At 40.9% G+C, this 21,269-nt stretch overlaps 1 protein-coding gene across 2 annotated transcripts in view; it reads left to right on the top strand.

Moving 5' to 3' along the window:
- The window catches only part of kcmf1 (potassium channel modulatory factor 1), a 21,584-nt gene extending 1,004 nt beyond the window's left edge, over positions 1-20,580 (top strand). The window contains exons 2-7 of one of the 2 annotated variants that reach the window (XM_062031216.1): positions 5,545-5,712; positions 9,275-9,414; positions 10,630-10,731; positions 11,683-11,872; positions 16,028-16,334; positions 19,400-20,580. In XM_062031216.1, the coding sequence (XP_061887200.1) occupies positions 5,545-5,712; positions 9,275-9,414; positions 10,630-10,731; positions 11,683-11,872; positions 16,028-16,334; positions 19,400-19,661 (1,169 nt within the window). In that variant the 3' untranslated portion in view covers positions 19,662-20,580. The remainder of the gene's footprint in view (positions 1-5,544; positions 5,713-9,274; positions 9,415-10,629; positions 10,732-11,682; positions 11,873-16,027; positions 16,335-19,399) is intronic. The other variant, XM_062031217.1, reaches the window with a different exon arrangement.
- Positions 20,581-21,269: the final 689 nt, after the last annotated feature.

Here is a 21,269-nt window from a genome sequence, read left to right as displayed (position 1 = left end):
AGCACCGATAGGTGATTGATTAGTAATGCCTGTTAATCAAGTCGTAATAGTACACCGTTTTTTTAACATACACTTTCAAAGCAATGCCGTATATCATATTGTTCACTTTGACACATTAGAATCAGGTCCATCAACCAACTGTTGTGATTTATTTTAAGCAGGACTGTCAAACGATTACACTATTTCAATCATCCATCCATCCATCCATTTTCTACCGCTTGTCCCTTTTGGGGTTGCGGGGGGGGTGCTGCTGGAGCCTATCTCAGCTGCATTCGGGCGAAAGGCGGGGTACACCCTGGACAAGTCGCCACCTCATCGCAGGGCCAAGACATATAGACAGACAACATTCGCACTCACATTCACACTCTAGGGCCAATTTAGTGTTGCCAATCAACTAGGGCTGGGCGATATGGCCTTTTTTTAATATTGCGTTATTTTAAGGCCATATCGCGATACACGATTTATATCTCGATATGTTGCCTTAGCCTTGAATGAACACTTGATGCATATAATCCCAGCAGTATGATGATTCTATAATAATAATAATAATAATGGATTAGATTTATATAGCGCTTTTCTAGACACTCAAAGCGCTTCACAGAGAAGTGAGAACCCATCATTCATTTTTACAACTCATTCATTCATCATTCATTCTCCGGTGTGAGCGGTACCGGGGGCAAGGATGAAGTGTCCTGCCCAAGGACACAACGGCAGCGATTTTGGATGGTAAGAGGCGGGGAGCGAACCTGCAACCCTCAATTTTCTGGCACGTTTCAATGTTTTAATGTGTCTACATTAAAACATTCTTCTTCATACTGCATTAATATATGCTACTTTAAAAAACTTTCATGCAGAGAAGGAAATCACAACTAAAAAAATCACTATTTTTTTCATACGGTGTTGATCTGGAAATGTTTGCCTCTGCATTTTGATGGTGTGGGCGTGTGGCACCGAACGGAGATGTTGACATGCGGCATGTTGTAAGCACTCTTCATTCTCTAGCGGGTGACTTTTCAAATGATGCTACATATTAGCAGTAATGCTACTTTTTATAGCAACGCTTTTGCCCCACACTTGACAAATTACGGTTGTCTGTTCGACATATTCCCACTTGAAGCCAAACCACCGCCAGACGATGGACCCCCTGCTGTTTTTTGGGGGAATTGATTATTCCTTCATTTGTTACCAGATTCGCACCTTCTCTCTCTCGTATTACCACTCGCACGGCTGCGCTAGCATCACAGCTAACTTTACCCATGCTGCTACCTCTTTGCTGCGCGAGGGCGTATACGTATGTGACGTATGTCGTGACAGTGGCAGATGTGGGGACCCCCCCTCCCCTGGGTGACCGGTGCAATGGACGTCGAGTGGATCTAGTTAATAATGTGTGAGTCCAGTCCATAGTGGGGCCAGCAGAACATCATCTTGAGTGGAGTCAAGTCAGCAGCGCAGAGACGTCCCCAACTGATGCACAGATGAGTGGTCCACCCCAGGTCACGACTTTGAACAACTAGCGTATCATCTGTGGTCACCTAATCTGTGCCCCCCCTCTCCTTCGTGCAGAGCAGAAAAGAGACGGCAGATCTACTGGTCTAAAAGGGGGGTCTATTTAAAGGCTAGAGTATACAAATTAGTTTTAAGATAGCACTTACATGCTTCTACTGAGGTAGCATCACTAACTGTTACCGGGAGGGCATTCAATAGTACTGGAGCCCGAATAGAAAATGCTCTATAGCCCGCAGACTATTTTGGGCTCTGGGAATCGCTAATAAGCTGGAGTTCTTTGAAGGCAGATTTCTTGCCGGGACATATGGTACAATACAATCATCAAGATATGATGGAGCTAGACCGTTTAGTATTTTATACGTAAGTAGTAAAACCTTAAAGTCGCATTTTAGTGCACAGGAAGCCAGTGCAGGTGAGCCAGTATAGGCATAATATGATCAAACTTTCTTTTCCTTGTCAAAAGTCTAGCAGACACATTTTGTACCAACTGTAATCTTTTAATGCTAGACATAGGGAGGGCCGAAAATAATATGTTACAGTAATCAAGACGAGATGTAACAAATGCATGAATAATGATCTCAGCGTCGCTAGTGGACAAAATGGAAGACATTTTAGCGATATTACGGAGATGAAAGAAGGCTGTTTTAGTAACACTCTTAATGTGTGACTCAAACGAGAGAGTTGGGTCAAAGATAATACCCAGATTCTTTACCGAGTCGCCTTATGTAATTGTTTGGTTTAATCACGATTAATCGCAGTTCTGTTCATAGTTAACTCAAAATTAATTGTGATTAGTCACAGATAAACATACTTTTTTGTCCTTAACAGGTGTACCCTAGAACGATAATTTTCAAGTTTTTATTCCAATGACTGGACAATTAGTTTTCTTCTCATGAAATGTTTTTAAACATGTTTTTTTAAACAGCTCAACACAAGAAGGACATTATTTGTATTTATAAACCTGCTCAGTGGCCTTGTGGTTAGAGTGTCAGCCCTAGGTCGTGAGTTCAAACCCAGGCCGAGTCATACCAAAGACTATAAAAATGGGACCCATTACCTCCCTGCTTAGCACTCAGCATCAAGGGTTGGAATTGGGGGTTAAATCACCAAAATGATTCCCGAGCGCGACCACCGCTGCTGGTCACTGCTCCCCTCACCTCACAGGGGGTGGAACAGGGGGATTGGTCAAACGCAGTGTAATTTCACCACACCTAGTGTGTGTGAGACTATCAGTGGCACTTTAACTTTTATCACACCTTTTAATGAGAATACAAAAAAATACCTGCAGTCTGTTGGAGTCTTGCCAAATTTTGTATTTTTTTAGGAATACAGAATGCTGTCGGAGCACTTACATTCAAAGGAGGAGCTACACTTCCATTAAATTAGATATCAGTTTCACGCATTAACACAAAATGTGGATGGTTACGATCATGGTTTGATTGTGAAGATGTTTGGTATTGTAATTAGTGATATTTCTACCTGCATAAATGTTTCTGATATTCTGTACATTACATCTTGTACACGATAATGGTATTCATATCTCTGCATGACAATGTTTTAGTCTTATCTGTTTATTAACAAAATGTATTATTCAACCTACTAAACATTCTGTAATTGCCGACTATGAATCAGAACCGGTTATAAAAGATTGTACATTATACGTCAATCTCCTAGAAAACATTTATTTAGGTAAAAATACCACAGATTACATTACAAAACATATTTGACAAAGCATGATCGTAATGTAAGACAATTTTTTTATTTTGTTACGGTAGGTAAACCGGATGTGATGCGCAGCGCTTTTATTGTGAAGCCGGAAGTGTGTGATTGGTATGAGAAGGTGTCTTGGCATGTTTTGACGAAAGTCCTGATTAAAAAAAATGACTAAAGACTTCTTGTCTAGTCTTTTTTTTTTTTTTGCTGAGCGAGTATTTCATCTTACCAAAGCAATTACTGTAACAATTTACATTTCATGTTACCACTGCACTCAACTATAATCCAAACATGGCCGTGAATCTCCTTCTCTCTACCAGCAGTAAAGCGCGCCAGCAGGTGTTTGCACCAATGCTGTCATCACATGGCGATCAAAAAGATTAAATGGTCTTGACTTGTCGGGAGAACGACCATAATTTTGGGTCTGAAATGTCCATAATGTCCCCCTTTGTGCATTTTTGCTCGCTATTTTCAAGCTTGTCTCAACAGTAACTGAACGCATTACGTTTTCCCACGCTACGAAATGGACCAACGGTCAGAAAGGAATAAGGACGCATGCATGCTAAAAAAAATGTGCGCCGTAAAGGAACTTAAAGTTTACGCATTGCCAGAAAAACAGGTGCAGGTACGCACACATCGTAGCCAAGTCATACAACAATTGGAATGTGATCTCTCCTCGCCAGTTGTACATGATGATATCACCTTTTTAAGAGATAACCCGATAGAAAAAAATCCACTAAATGGAAACTCCGCTAAACAAAAGGTGTGTGATTTCATTAATGCGATCACATATGTCAGGCGCAACAGCTTGAGTAAAATATGTTGACTGAAACATTTGGAGTGCATTTGTGCACTCCAAACTGATTAGCAATAACTCTGTATTCGCAACAAGAGGCAATTGTGTACACAATAGCAACTCTCCTTTGAAGCGGTATCCGGGCACAAACTGTCTTTTCTTTCTGACTTAAAACTTTTTCTATCATCCACAGAGCTTATTGATTGAACCTCCAGACATTTGAAAGTTTTGTATCCGTTCTGGAAGATTTCTTCTAAACAACTCTCTCCCATAAGTCTTTCTTTGCTTCGGACCAGCAACTACGAGACATTCTTGGTAGTAGTGTCATGTTTGTGGCACAATCTTGGGTCATTTGTTGATGCTGTTTGCTATTTAACATCAGCATAGCCATTACAGATGTAATACTGGGGGCGGCATGGCGTAGTGGGTAGAGCAACCGTGCCAGAAACCTGAGGGTTGCAGGTTCGCTCCCCGCCTCTTACCATCCAAAAATCGCTGTCGTTGTGTCCTTGGGCGGGACACTTCACCCTTGGCCCCGGTGCCACTCACACCGGTGAATTGAATGATGAATGATAGGTGGTGGTCGGAGGGGCCGTTGGCGCAAAATTGCAGCCACGCTTCCGTCAGTCTACCCCAGGGCAGCTGTGGCTATGAAAGTAGCTTACCACCACCAGGTGTGAATGAATGATGGGTTCTACATGTAAAGCAACTTTGCGTACTTAGAAAAGCGCTATATAAATCCCAGGTATTATTATTATTATTACTATTATTATTAATATTTGTAACCCGTGCCAATATTTCAGCGGACATCAAGTATAACAAGAACTGTGCTGTTGACTTGTGAGGAGCCGCAAAGATGCCTTGTTTTGGTCTGATGTCATAGGTCAACATGAAAAACAATACATTTACCGGCCGCTAAAAGGAAATAAGCCCTGTGTACGAAAGGCACATGGTGCATTACCAATAGTCGCATTAGAGAGTGCACATGGACACTGGGAATACACATGTGGGTGTGAAAATACACACACAAAAAAATATTTAAGAAATTCAACATTTAGTGCTTACAAACGTAGTCAGTGTGGAATATGTTTATTTTTATTTTTTATAATTGTTCATTTTAGAGTTTGCTCTTTATAAATGCATGGAGTGCTCGATGAAATGATTTTATGCACTGCATACGGCCCTCGTGCCATAGTTTTCCCATTCCTGCTTTAGTGACATTTTTCTTTGTATTGTGGTCGAATGAGCTTTTGACCTCAGACCTTTCACCGTTTTATTCATCTTTAAGAAGGTTATGTTATCACTTATGTTGACTGAATAGGTCCAACTCCATTCTTTCCAGCATGGGCACCGATAGCAAACAAAAAGTTACTTTTAATGTTTCATATCAAAGCACTGGATTGTGTGGGTCTGTGTGCGGGTGCGTGTGCGTGTGCGTGTATGTTCGCCCAGCTGGAATGTCAATGTTTGCTGCTCCAAAACAACACTCAGTCACTCAAAGTAATGTTTTGCTTCTTGTCGTCCCAAAGGTGTGAGCTGCGATGCGTGTTTAAAGGGAAATTTTCGAGGAAGGCGTTTCAAGTGTCTTATCTGCTACGACTACGACCTCTGCGCGTCGTGCTACGAGAGTGGCGCCACGACGACGCGACACACCACAGAGCATCCCATGCAGTGTATATTAACCAGGGTAGACTATGGTAAGCTTTATTAGCATTTCGACTCACCTCATTCCAACCTCAAATGACATCTTTTTGGGGATCACATTATAATTCTTATTATGGTTCTCAGCGGTTATGTAAGGCTGTACGGCCTCATATTTATTTGAATGAAGTTACAGAAATTTTAAATGCAGTGAAGTTTTATACTAATGCAATATCATGTTTTTCTATATTGTGGTGAGTCCTAATTGTTTATTCAACTGCAAAGAGTACCATTCCTAGGCTAAGATTCAGATTAAAATACTTTGTCATTCAGCATAGCATCGATGATGTTTGCAGAACGAAATTGCGTTGCATTTGGCCTCAACAAAAACAGTTAGATAATCAACAGAATAAAAACAATTGAGAGAATAAAATAAAATGAAAATAAAGTAAACAAATACCAGGTCAGCAAATGCAGTATAAATATGCAAATATGTTAGTGCAAAAATGTATGTGCAAGGTGTTTATTACAAATGCATTTTTATAAAAAATTTTATAGTAATATTACAAAAATGTCATCACATATGATGTTACTTATAGTTTACAGTCGTCCCTCGTTTATTGCAGTTAATTGGTACCAGACGTACCGCAATATAATAAAAAATAAGACAAATACTGCAATGTATTAAATACAATACATAAATAAAACTGAATTTAACATTTAATTTAGGCAAAAACATGTCTAATACGCTTTTAAAAAAGTGATTTGTAAAAAAAAAAATACAAGTAAGCTGCAATATTTGAAGCAAGATGTAGTAAGGGACAACTGTATTTAGCAAATTTATTAAAACGTGTTTTGAACTGCAAACACTATATAAACAAAACAAAAAATGTTGATAAAAACGGAATAAAATGCATTACATAAGATAAAAGTTAAAACCAGACAGCAGCAAAAATAATCCCAAAAAAAGTTATGAAGAATTGTGTGTAAGAAATAAATTGTGATGAAAAAATGTTCTTCCCCATTCTGAAAGATGAATCTCCCATTTGTGTGGTGTTTAAGTTCCTGTCCAGTACTATTTTTTTGTAGTTTCACTTCCCCTGTCGGTCCACTGAGCGCTGGCTCCTACACCTGTCATTGATTGGCAATCGGGACACACCTGTACCCGGTTGCCAATCATTCTCCTATTTCAGTCCGGCATTGTCTTGCAGACAAGGTCGGATCTTTGCCTATTGTTCTGCTTTGCTTAAAGAGTTGTTTCCTACTAAAAATAAGTTCCGTGTCTTGTGCAGTTATATTTTCACTTGCCTTCTTTCGTTCTTTTCCACTCCTAGTTATGTGTTCTTCCTCGTGAGTGCATTTTCTTTTGTTTATTAAATAATATTATTTTACTTACCATCTGCCTCTTGTCTACTGCATCTTGGGGTCATGCCACGAAGCTGCCTTTCACCTTGTGACACTCTACTGTAAGATTGTTAGCTTGATAGCGAGTTGTGTGAAAAATAGGTTTAATTGTCATTTTAGCCAGTCATAGCTTTAATTGTCATTTTAGCCAGTCTGCCACCTAAACCTTGTGCCTGTGTGCCGCTTTATAAACACATTATCGTCACAAAATATATTTGTTTTTGAGGAATTTACCGTTAGTGCTGTTTTGTTTCTTGTTATTGGGGACAAGTGTTGTAAATTAGCTTTGGCTACAAACACTGTGATGCATGCATCGATAACTGTTTCAGATGTCTATGTTTTTGTATCTGTCCCTATTTCAAATAAACCTCTATAATAATAATAATAATAATAATAATTGCTATTTTTGACTTTTTTTTTTTTTTTACATACACACTTGATGCTTTGTTTTTATTAGGACTTTGCCTGTTCATGCTTTCAAATTGACAAATGTCGATTGTTTGTATTTTTGTAACCAGCCTAATGAGCAGCACAGTTATTGTATGGTTAGCTGGATAAATAAAAACTGATAGCAGTGTATATTTGTCCAGAAACTCAAAGGGGAACTGCACGTTTTTTTTTAGGAATTTTGCCCATCATTCACAAACCCTAAGGGAGACAAGAACACACGCCTTTTTGCAATGTCAGCTAACAATAGAGGTAATGGGATTTGATCTGTTCTGCTTATAAAGAACTTTCAAAGACATCTAAAAACATCAATTTTATAAACATGCTGTAAGTATATATATGATGTAGTAACGGGCACATTCACATGTAATATTTACGTATTTTCCTAATTTTAAGCATATGGCAGCCGCTGGTATTTTCACATCATAGGACAGATCAGCTGGTGGGGTTGCTCTCATTGACCGAGAGACAGCCATGCGGTTTTGGAGTTACAGTGGCAGCTTCGTCGCCGCTCGTGATTGAGCAGCTGTTTAACAGGACGTCAGTGCAAGAGAGGTTTTTGTCCAAAAGTCGCCATAGTGATCAGTCCAACTCCAACTTATTGCAGTTGCACAACACAGAATAAAATAATACACTTAGGAAACACTTGCAAACACCAAAGGGCATAAGAAACGGCAGCAGCACGAGCAGCCATCAGAGCAGCACAACCAAAAGCATGCACGTGCAAAAAAGGTACCGAAACATGGCACGGTTTGGTTTTACGTGAATCGATACCCAGTAGTACCGATGGAATTCGGTTGGTGCCATAAAACTATTGAATTCGGTACCCATCCCTACCTGTTCTGTTTCTGTGTATTAGTGATCGCCATATGGTCCGAAAATTTTAATCAAACAAAGGTGGAATTGGTTGAGATATTTATAAAACAATCTTGTCTTCATACTTCCTCCAAACGAGCCGTTTGGAGGAAGCATGAGGAATTTGCCCAATTTGTAACGTTTTTTTTTTTCAACCTGTGATGTCAGCGGATATATCAAAATATGGACATATGGTACAGATTTACCTAAAGAGTTTTGCACGAGTCCGCCATTGTAGATTGACATAGTCAATAAGCTCCTTCTTTTTCTCGATCCTCTTGTTGTGGGGCAGACTAGCTCGTACATGCACATGCATCTTCCGCTGCTGCCATTTCTAATACAAAGTACTGTATAGTTCAAACTTGTATCTCTCAGTAGACTCGTTATGAAAGCACTAAAAATTACAACCAGGCTGACGGGAGAAGACACAGTTGAAGTGGAGGCACGTAAATAAGACCACCCACGCAAAACGGCGCCTCCTGAAGAGACAGTCAGAAAGCTGCTTGAAGATGGTCTATAAAACATAATCCATGCAAAAGTTTGACAAAATGACCAGCATTACATATTATGTAGACCACAAGGAAGTGTTTTAAATGAAGAAAAATAAAACATAATAGGTCCCTTTTATTACAGTAGGTACCACTGTTTTTGTGCCTCATTCCTGTGAGAATATTGCGTGTGACTGAAGCATTAAGGAGTCGGACTATCCAGGACAAGCTGCAGTGTGTTGAAACAACCACCAGCTATGAGTAGATAATACTGTATCGTCACTTTCTCATTCGTACTTATCTGATCGGTAGTGCATTTTTTACGCATTCTTCACTCATGCTAAAAGCGATGGATGAGAAAAAATAACAGCCTACTGTACATATTGACCCATAGTAATAACCATCTCTGTGCCTCATCTTGCAGATTTGTATTATGGCGGAGACACCTTCTCAGTAGAGCAGCCTCAGGCGTTTACATGTCCTTACTGCGGGAAGATGGGCTTCACAGAGACGTCCTTACAGGAGCACGTCACCTCCGAGCACGCCGAGACCTCAACTGAGGTGGTGAGTACTACGTCAAGCGTGAACTGTTTGGTTTTCAAGGGACACTAGTTTTTATAAGGTATCACAGCGGCTTCCAGCGATGAGATATGTCTTAAAATATTTACACTCAATTTTATTTTTAATATAATGTTATGTCTGATGGTGTTTGCTATTATCTAAGAGGTTCTCATTCACTATGTTTATGTGCATTTTTTTCCATTCAAAAGTTTACTAGTAAGGTGAGTTTTAAGTTACTTTTTTAACTAAGGCTGCGCTGTATAGACGCTATCAATATACATTTGGCAGAAAATAGAGCTTTTAATACTATCGTCATATTGTGATAATGCATGTTGATAACACATTCTAGCTGTCTCCTGCTAATTTGACAGTACCAACCAGAGAACGACCTATCCTCAACGCAATGTAGCGAGCGTCCTCGCTAGTGAGATAGCGGCTCATGAGATAGCAGTTAACTAATCCTGGCCTTCATGGCGGTAAATAAAGTAAGATCCTTACAAGTATCATTATTACTGGTAGACGAAGAATAGCTAAACCTGCTACACTACACAAGAGGCTATGCTAACCGCTAAGCTAGAGCTCTTGAATGTAAACGGTGGGCGGAATACAAATATCGAGAGTGGCAATACCAAGTTTAGTATCATAATATTGTCAATATTGATTAGCTCGATATTTTTTATTATTACAGTCTTTTTTTCGGTTGTTTTTTGTTATTGTTTACAAACTCTGGAAATAAGTCCCTGGACCCAGGACAGTTTTAGATTTGAGCCAATAGTAGTTTTTGCTTAGGTTTAGTTAATTTGCTGTATTAAGTTTATTTTGCTCAAAATATTGTGTGTAATACAAGGAAATAGGAAAATAATTGAAATATTTAATTGGTATCAGATCGCCTTGTAACATTGTTTTTCCTATTTCCTTTTATAAGGGGCCTTTGGAAATGGTTCTATTATCATTTATATACCTAATAATATATTGTGATATATATCGTTATCTCAGGAGGCTGCAATATGTATATTTAGGTAATTTATCCTATCCTTAATTGTTACCCTGGCAACTAACTTGGAGTACAGTCCTTTGTGAGCTCTCTCACTGTGTTATGCGATTCAGGCGCTTATGCAGGAGGAGCTAGACCGTGTGGCAGACATGACAGCAGCTTAGCATCAGTCAAGCAGATCAGAGGCGACAGAAATCGTCTCAATGTGTACCTTTTTCTTTCAGATCTGTCCGATATGCGCTGCCTTGCCCGGGGGGGATCCTAACCACGTCACAGATGACTTCACAGCCCACCTCACACTCGAACATCGAGCACCCAGAGATCTAATATCCTTTGTGTCCACACTCTCTCTCACACACACACACACTAGCGACCATATGTACTAGTTAAATGAAGTTATAGTGGGCGCATATCTCTCTTGTCTATGAATCTTATTTTGTTTGTCAATGCAAGGCTTTTAATACACCTCACCAAATGGCAAAAATAGGCATAAATTAAATAGAAGCAATGTTTATCCATCCATCCATCCATCTTTTTCCGTGGTGTTTATGCTATTCAAAAGTGCCATGACCTATTCTGTAGTATAAATAGCATCAGGTGGATACCCAGGTTAATTATGTTCAATCTGCCATCTAGTGGAAGAGCATTTAATTGTTCTGCCTGTCACGACGTGTCGTTGTCATAACAATATGAACAAAGATACATTATTTGTAGTAAAGAAGTCAACAATTTCTGGGCTAATTAAGTGATATCGGATAATTTCCCGCTGTACACCCGATGATCCCGTGCAGCACAATAATATGCCGTACAGTAGTTAAGAGTTACAGCTCAATGACTTCAGGACCTACTGCCAAAAACTAAACGCCAGTCAAAGTTACTCTATTGGAGTTTGTACTAACCTGTTGCAAAAATGTTAGCCACTGCCAGGTTTTAATCGAAACTTTCATGTTTTTTATACGGCAAACGCAAGCTGTGTGTATTAAAAACCATATGTCATGAAGTCACATCAAATTGTTGGCTACATAGCCGTTAGCTTACTCCTTTGTCTAATATCAACATAACACTTTGATGACATCGTGAGCTTTGTTAAAACACATAGGGTTACTTCGCTGCCTTTTGTTTTACAAGATTAATACAAATAATTCCTTCTGTTAACGAAAGTTAAGTTAAGAAGTCCGCTTACAACATTGAGAGCAAAAAATTGATAATGTCCTGTATAAACTATGCACGGTGCTATCCCACCAGTCCCATTGTTCAGCCTTAACGGCCCCCCCCTCGTCCAAGACGAGTCCAGCAGTGTTCGGCACGTACGCAGGATGTTCCACCCCGGGCGGGGACTCGGCGGGCCCCGAGCGCGGCGCACAAATATGCACTTTACTAGCGGCTCCACGGGGGGGCTTTCCTCCACGTCAACGCAGAGCTCCACCTTCACCCCTAGCAACAGAGAAGCCATGGACCCCATCGCAGGTGAGTGCACCAGGGAAGAAGATGTGTGTTCGCCGACTCGTTGGTCAGAAGCATTCAAAATAGAATCATAAAATATGAAGTAAAAGTGCATGGATAATGATAATCCAGACTGAAAGTCAAAAAGTCTTATTGATCCAGGCAGAAAGTCAAAAAGTCTTATTATTGCTAGGTGTGTCCCGATTCCGATATTGGATATCAGTTTGATAACAACAAAAATACATGTTTCAGATTAGATCGGCATGCATCTAAAAGGTCCGATAAAATCCTCCAATAGAAGCGGTACATTTCAGAAGCCGCTGCTGTAATTCTACTCAGCAGTGCTGGGATCCAGCTTGCAGAGCCTATTTGATCACAACGGCACTGCCTTACCCCGGATTTCCACTGGAATGTGTAACGGCTGCTGAACGGCGCTGCCACGTTACATCTCCGCTGTCAGCCAATCCCCACTGCCATTTGATGTAACTCCAGCGTGCAGCGAAATAGCACAGACTTTTTTCCGCAGTAACATAATCCCTGGCGAGTGTTATACACGTACACACATCTCATACAACTTCCGCTAACCACTCACTTTGTGCATTACTTTCTGTCCCCCAAAACAGATATTAGATAAATGAATCTACCCTGTTGCGCTGTCTGACTAATATAGAAGATCTGCGTATATTTAGTGCAGGGATGCGGTCCGTCACTGGCATGGCGGTGCCGTGCGCGAGGGGTTCGCCGGCAGTGGACATCAACACATTGACTTGAACGGATGTCATGCTTGCTAATGACAGTTTGGTCATGTTTGTGTTCTCCTGTGTTTTGGCGTTTTAATCCCTGTCCAGTGCTCTTATTTCCAATTTCTACTGTTTTTGAATCACTTCCTGTCCTGGTGCTGTTTTTTGAAGCACCTTTACTTTCTGTTACATGTCCTGCCAGCACACCTGATTCTCATTAATTAGTTCTATTTAGTTAAACCTGGGTCCCTCCTTCTGTGCTGGATCATTGTACTTGTTATTCGGCTTCCAGTGCATCTCCCTGTTGCAAATAAATATACTTTTACCTGCATGCCATCTATTTCCGCATCCTTAGGGTCATGCTACAAGCAACGCTCACCAAATCCTGACAAATGATCCAGTCAGTGAGTTACCCCGCGGAGATTTCTATGGCCCAGCGTCTTGACAAAATTTTGGCACTGATTGCCACATTGAAGCGTTCTTCAGCCTCTCATCAAGCTCCCTCCCACCCATCCCTGTCGTTTGTTGGTCTCTCTGGGGGCGTATGGGTTCCGTCCCTTAAGGGGGAGGCTATGAGTAGCTGTGCAGCTGGGGAGGCATAGCTACTTTTTGCTTCAGTGAGGTCTTCTACGACGCCGCTACCATGCCTCCTTGCTTGGATGACCTCATCAGCGATGTCGCTTCCAGCAAGACTTTCTGCTCCGTTGAGGTCATCCACGATGCTACCATGTTTCCCTGCTGGGATGAACTCAACAATGTCGCTGCAGGTACTTATTTTTGCACCAGTGATTTCGTCCACAATGTCGACATCGTTCCATCCTGTCTTGGCGGCGCCGCCTGTCACTCGCCCAGTTGGGTCGTTGCCTGTCCCTCTCAAGTCGCCTGAGCTTCCTTGCCTGCTGCAGAAGCGCCCATCTAGCGCTCGCCTGCTGCATAAGCGCCCGTCTGGCGCTCGCTGTCCTCGCCTGCTGCAAAAGCGCCAGCCATTCTCGCCTGTTGCATAAGCGCCTATCTGGCGCGATCGCCATCCTCGCCTGTTGCATAAGCGCCTGTCTGGCGCCCGCCGTCCTCGCCTGTTGCATAAGCGCCTGTCTGGCGCTCGCCATACTCGCCTGTTGCATAAGCGCCTGTCTGGCGCTCGCCATACTCGCCTGCTGCAAAGGCGCCCGTCTGGCGCTCGCCGTCGGCCGCATTGGTGGCTAGTCCATGGACATCTGGCTCTTCCCCGCTGGCTGCGGGGACATATGGCCTGGACTGTTGGCCCTTTGATGCAGGGACGCAGGTTGGCAACTCTGCGCCATTCTTCCCTCCACCCTCCCTTTATTTTTGAACTTTCTGTGGAACTTGAAGCGGCTTTTATCGGCTATAGGATGGGGTGCTACTGTCTTTACTTGCTAATGACAGTTTGGTGATGTTTGTATTTTCCTGTTTTTGCCGTTTTAATTCCTGTCCTGTGCTCTTATTTCTAGTTTATACTTCCTGTGTTTTTGAATCACTTCCTGTCCTGGTGCTCTTGTTTTGTCACTATTTTCTGTGTGGTCTATGTTTTGAATCACCTTTTACTTTCTGTTCCTTGTCCTGCCAGCACACCTGATTGTCATTAATTAGTTATATGTCAGGTTCAAACACTGATGACATCTATTAAACAGACAAAGAAGCAAGGAATTAAACAGACATAATTCAATTTAGCTCAATTGAGGAGAAACGTCTGGGCTGTACTCTTGCACAGTCTCCCACCATGCTCTGACGAAAGATTGTACGCCTCCTCTTTTATTTGGACTTTCCCTTATTATATGGCAACAGCTGTTTCTAAAGGAAGGGGGTCGTAAACAGCCGCTGCCTTTGGTCAAAAAACAGTTAAAAGAAAAGGTGCCTCGAGGGGAGTCACGTCCTGCTTCCTCTCCGCTTTGTAGATCTCGGGTCAAGATAAAATCTTCCTGTGGATTACAATACATCAAATAAACCGACACCTTCATGTCTCTTCCCATCCTACACAGTGGAGTTTTACAAGCCTTTTGCTTGGTAGGATCAAAGACAGCTTTTGTCCTCTCGCCGGGAACTCATGGCAACACAAAGTTTTGGGATAACTTAGATACAATTATTCTGACATTTTATTTAGTTCCACCTGGGTCCCTCCTTCTGTGCTGGATCATTCTACTTGTTAGTCTGCTTTCTGTGCATCTCCCTGTTGCAAATAAATATACTTTTAACTGCACGCATCTGCTATTTCCACATCCTTGGTCACGCTACAAGCAATGCTCACCAAATGCGTGTGACTGAAGCATTAAGAGTCAGCCGCCGTGGCTGTGCTGTTCCGCAACCGTTACGGCTCCAGTGGAAATCCGGGGTATTATTAAGATTAGGAGCTATATCGGACGTATGATGAAATTTTTCGTTTCAGTCCAAAAAATGTTGCTTATGGGCAGGTTAAATAATTTCCGGTGCTCATCCAGTCAGCATAGTGCTGTTGTTAGCTATTGTGCTAATTGCTACTTTGTGTGGTTCGCCTTTTGTTAAGCTCAGTATAAATCCAAAGACCGCAATAGACAAGCCATGTGTGGCTAAAAAATTCAGAAAGTATCCACCGCATTGTAAACACTGCATCCTCCCTTCCCTTCCACTGAACACAGAAAATATTAACCGACAAGGTAAAGTGGACTTTATTTTTTTATCCCTAATAATTGTAGCGACCTGCGTGCGTGCGTTGACAGTTCAGCTAGTTGTTTTGACTTAATTAGTTTATCCATCACCCCCTTGTAATGTTTGTTTGATATACAGTACTATATAGCGCTTCATATTGTCTTACAAACTTTCTCTAAAATATGGACTTTTGAGGCTGGAAGCCGTTATTCATGTTTACATTGTTTCTTATGGAGAAATCTGCTTAAAGATACAAACTTGTATTTATGAACCCTGTTCAAGAACCAATTAGGTTCCTAGTTAGTGTTGGAATATAGGATAGTCTTTTATTTATCCCACAATTGGGAAATTACATTGTTGCAGTGCAAGTTTTTACATACAGTAACAAAAGTAAAGCGTAATGAAATACTACATATTTCTCACTAATATGTATAGATAAAAGATAAAATACAATTAAAAAAACACATGCATCAGTATTGCACACCACGAAAAAAAACATCACTGCAATTACATAAGTACATTGTAAAGTGTTATGATTGTGGGTAGAAAGGACCGTCGATAGCGCTCCTTCTTACACTGTGGATGTAAGTAAAAAAAATGCAACAAAAACCAAAGTGGGCTATATTTTTTGTCAAAATTCCAAGTTCGACCAGCAATCTGTTTAAGTTCCGAGGGTCCATAATATGTCTGCCGTGTCAAGGTGACAAATGTTGTATTTTAGTGTGTTGAATCTAAACATCTAAAATCTTACCTCATTACAACTTTTTGTTCAAGTGATGTTTGCGTGTCTCTCCTGCAGAGTTGTTGTCACAGCTGTCAGGTGTGCGACGCGCGGCGGGCGGGCAGATAAACTCGTCGGGGCCGTCGGCCCTGCAACTGCAGCAGCTCCAAATGCAGCTGCACATGGAGCGGCAGCAGGCGCAGGCGGCGCGGCAGCAGGTGGACACGGGCCGCCACGCCACTAGGCGCGGCAACAACACGGCCAACTCGGCCGCCGGTGCCGCCGTCATCCCCCCGCCCAGCACGGCTGCCACCAACCCGGGCGCCACGACCGAAAGCAACCCATTGTCGTCGTCGTCCCACAACTCCCAGTTCCTATTAGCACGGTGGGTGGCTCACATACACACAAACGTTTGCTGAATCTCATTATTGACCGTCACTCATTTATTAGCCCTTCTGGTAAAAAGTATTTCAAAAAAGAAAGACAAAATGTTTTTTTGTTTTTTTTGTTTCAGTATGAGTGAAATACCAACTGGAGGTATCATATTTCTTAGCCGCTCTGATGACTCTGCTTCTTTGATCATCATTATTTTGAAATCAGCATCATAATTACTCTGTTTGCTAACTTGTGCAGCTTATGAGGCCCTTTTTTGTGCCTGTGTCACTGCTGTATCTCTCCATGTCACTGGTGTGTGTGAGTGACAGGAAGAAAAGCTCTGACTGGCTTGTGGAGAATTCTGTCCTTTGGCCCTCTGCTGGTTGGCATGTATACATCTTAAGACCTCAAGCATAAGACAACACATCTTTTACTTTCTAGTGGAAAAATTTTGTTAATATTTGGCTTACTAATTTAACAGTATAGTTGAAACATCTTGTATTTGTGTCAGTAACTTAACAATATCAATGAAATCATCCTGAATACTTGTTGAACTTCATATGAAAAATATATGTCTTATATTTGGGTCGATGGCTTAATATAAATAAAATAATTGTATATGCAGGTTTTTATAATATGAAAAGTACCGTCTTAAAGGCCACGCAGTCTGATATTATATATATTAATGATGAAATCTTAACATTACAACACATGCCAATACGGCCGGGTTAACTTATAAAGTGCAATTTTAAATTTCCCGCTAAACTTCTGGTTGAAAACGTTTATGTATGATGACGTATGCGCGTGACGTCAATCGTTGAAACGGAAGTATGCGGACACATTGAATCCTATACAAAAAGCTCTGTTTTCATCTCAAAATTCCACAGTATTCTGGACATCTGTGTTGGTGAATCTTTTGCAATTTGTTTAATGAACAATGAAGACTACAAAGAAGAAAGTTGTAGGTGGGATCGGTGTATTAGCGGCGGACTACAGCAACACAACCAGGAGGACTTTGAGATGGATAGCAGACGCGCTAGCCGCCAACCTCACCTTTACTTCCTCCATCTCCGGGCCGCCGACCGCTTCTGTGATCGGGTGAAGTCCTTCGTCGATCGCTGGAACGCAGGTGAACACGGGTGTTGATGAGCACATGAGGGCTGGCTGGCGCAGGTGGATAGCTAATGTTTTTAGCATAGCTCTGTGAGGTCCGGTTGCTAAGTTAGCTTCAATGGCGTCGTTAGCAATAGCATTGTTAAGCTTCGCCAAGCTGGAAAGCATTAACCGTGTTTTTACAGGTCCATGGTTTAATAGTATTGTTGATTTTCTGTCTATCCTTCCAGTCAGGGGTTTATTTCTTTTGTTTCTATATGCAGTTAAGCACGGTGCTATCACGTTATCTCCATAGCTAAAGTGCTTCGCCGATGTATTGTCGTGGAGATAAAAGTTACTGTGAATGTCCGTTTCGCGTTCTCGACTCTCATTTTCAAGAGGATATGGTATCCGAGGTGGTTTAAAATACAAATCCGTGATCCACAATAGAAAAAGGAGAGAGTGTGGAATCCTATGAGCCAGCTTGTACCTAAGTTACGGTCAGAGCGAAAAAAGATGCGTCCTGCACTGCACTCTAGTTCTTCACTCTAACGTTCCTCATCCACGAATCTTTCATCCTCGGTCAAATTAATGGGGTAATCGTCGTTTTCTCGGTCCGAATCGCTCTCGCTGCATTGAAAACAGTGGGGAAATGTGAGGTGCCTTTCAACCTTTGACGTCACGCTACTTCCGGTACAGGCAAGGCTTTTTTTTATCAGCGACCAAAAGTTGCAACTTTATCGTCGATATTATCTACTAAATCCTTTCAGCAAAAATATGGCAATATCGCAAAATGATCAAGTATGACACATAGAATGGATCTGCTATCTCCGTTTAAATTAAAAAAAAAACATTTCAGTAGGCCTTTAAAGTTAAAGTACCAATGATTGTCACACACACACGAGGTGTGACAAAATTATTCTCTACATTTGAGAATAATTTCGCCACACCTCGTGTGTGTGTGACAATCATTGGTACTTTAACTTTTTGAGTCCATGACTCAACAATGTGAAAAATATCTTATGTTAATGTCAGTGAATTAACAATATAAAAAATATCGTTTGATGTTATAATGCCAGTGAATCAATATTTTGAGAAATACCATCATATACTAATTTCTGTAAATTAACAATATGAAAAATAGTCTTAAATTTGGGTCAATAATGTAACAATATGAATAATAGCATATGTTGAGCATCAATGTAACATGAAAAATACCGTCTTATGTGAGTAAATGAACAATATGAAAAATACAGACTTATATATTATTGACAGTACAGTATATTAGACATGAAAAGAAAGTATTTTCATGTCAGTTAATTAACAATGTGACAAAAAAAGTTTGATATTAATGTCAGGAAATTAATGTAATAAAAATATAGCTTCTGATGTTAATGTCAGTAAATTTCACATAATGAAAAATACTGATTTATATTCATGTCAGTAGGTTAACAATGTGAACAATTATGTATTTTATTCATGTCATTTCACCAACAATATGAAACATTTTATGTTCATGACAGATTAACAATATAAAAAATACGGTCCTATTCATGATATTAAATCAACAATATGAAAAATAGTCTTATGCTCAAGTCATTAAATGAATATGAAAAATAACGTTTATATCCATATCCTTACATTAACAATATGAAAGCTACCATCTTATATTCATGTCAGAAGATGAACAATATGAAAAATACAATCCTATTCATGTCATTAAATTAATGACAAATACCCTCTTATCTTGTTAGGAAATCAACAATATGAAAAATAGCATATTCAATGTTGGTCACCAAATTATTTGTTTTGTTCAGTAGCCCAACAGTATGGGAAATACTGCTTTATGCACTATATTTAAAGTATTTCAGTACCACAAAGCTCCTTTTAGATGTCAGACAAAGACCTCCATGCCAGCAGGTGGCAGTAGTGTGCAGTTTAGCACACGTTGTGTGTTTTACTAACCACATTTCTCCCGTACAGCTTGAATGAGCCCAAGATGTCGGAGGCCGAGCGTCAGTACCTGGAGGGCGAGCGCGCCGACCGCAGCCTCTTTGTCCAGGAGCTGCTCCTGTCCACACTGATGCACGAGGAGAGCTCCTCCTCGGACGAGGACGAGCGGCGGGACTTCGCCGACTTCGGGGCCATGGGCTGCGTGGACGTCATGCCTTTAGACGTGGCGCTGGAGAACCTCCAGCTCCACGAGCGCGCCTCCGCGGGGAAGGAGCCTCCGCCGCCTCTTTGATGTCCGGGTGTGGAGCAGACTGTGCCCCCCCACCTGCTGCAACTGTCAGTGATGGACAGCAGCACCCCCCCCACACACCCTCCTCAAAAATCCTTTCTCCCCCACGGTTTCTTTTTCAGTGATTGTAATTTCAGGCTGTCACCATTTTTTTTTGTTTTTGTTCCATGTAAGCAAAAAAGAGGCAGAGCAATCATCCGAGTGAGAGTAAAGACATCTACAAATCTATAAATCTATAAATATATATTAAATATATATGAGGGTGATAATCAATTTGCATTCTCCTTTCTTCATTAGTGAAAATACGACAGGCAGCCTTCCTGTGACACGCCCCCTTTGGCCTCCTGGCCCCGCCTATAAATACTCCACACCCCCGACCAAGCTGCTGTGTGTGTTTCTGACTTCCATCTAATAAAAGTGCTTGGATGGGTTACCTTAACTACTTAAAGCATGCACTTCTTTGCAGCACGCATGACAAGATGTTTTTATTGAGTTTTAAGATCCTAGGCTCCAGCGCGACCCCGAAAGGGACAGCGGTAGAAAATGGATGGATCCTAAATCTGTTTTTATTATTTTTTCCATTTCATTTAACTGACACGGTAACTCCCGACACGTGTTGGCGGTGCCGGGATGAAAGGAGTTGTGATGATGAAGAAAAGCCGCTCCTGACTACGCACATCAGATGGACGCTCGGAACTAAAAGTCCACATGTTTGTTTAGCGAGTAGACGCCATGTCTATTAACACCTAGACCAATGCTCTTACTCACATTCTCTTTTTTTCTTTCCTTTTCAAAGGATGAACCTTGGTTTGTTTCTGCTAAGGATAGCACTTTGTATTTATTCATGTTTGTTTTGGAGCCTTTTTACCAACCTCGCCACCTTCATGCCTACTATCGCCCTCCTGTGTACTATATGACAAGATGTATATTGAATCTGTGGGTTTCAAATGCTTATACGACATGGGGCAGACTTTTTTTTAAATGTACATTTAGATTACAATAAATCCAAACTGCACAGCTTTTGATGAAACCAAGAGGCCTTCAACGCTTTGCGCATTTTCTTGCCGAGATACAGCATGTGTGTTCCTATGGGAAAATGACAGGAAGATGCTGAAAAGTAAAGTCATGAAGGAAGTACTTACTATAAATAAATTGTAACTTACAAAAGTAAGTCACGTTAAAAGAAAATCAAGTTACAAAAAGTACTTAGAGGTGGGAATATTTGGCCACCTCAACATTCGATTAAAAATCGATCATTTATGTATCTATGTATATTGATGCACTAAACATTTCATTTTGTTTCACTAAATAAGCGTTTGTCACATGCAACTTTTAAAAAATTCCTTTGGAATAAGAAAGTTAAATTAATTCCCACATTTATTAAGTCAATGAAAATGTGCACAACTGGACCATAAGTGCCTTAAAATAAGGAGCTGCAGTCAGCCAAATTTTACAACTGGCTTCATTATTTTTTTTACAATAAATAAATCGATTAACGTTTACCAATTGATTCTATAATCGTCCATGTTCAAATTTGCGATGTATCTAAAAATAGATGATTCCCCCCACCTCTAATATACATATATGTATACACCTACAGTATGTGTATAT

Source organism: Entelurus aequoreus, linkage group LG21 (assembly GCF_033978785.1).
Source record: "Entelurus aequoreus isolate RoL-2023_Sb linkage group LG21, RoL_Eaeq_v1.1, whole genome shotgun sequence".
Lineage (NCBI taxonomy): Eukaryota > Metazoa > Chordata > Actinopteri > Syngnathiformes > Syngnathidae > Entelurus > Entelurus aequoreus.
Note: the sequence above shows the minus strand (reverse complement) of the source record. Positions and strands in the feature narration are given on the sequence as shown.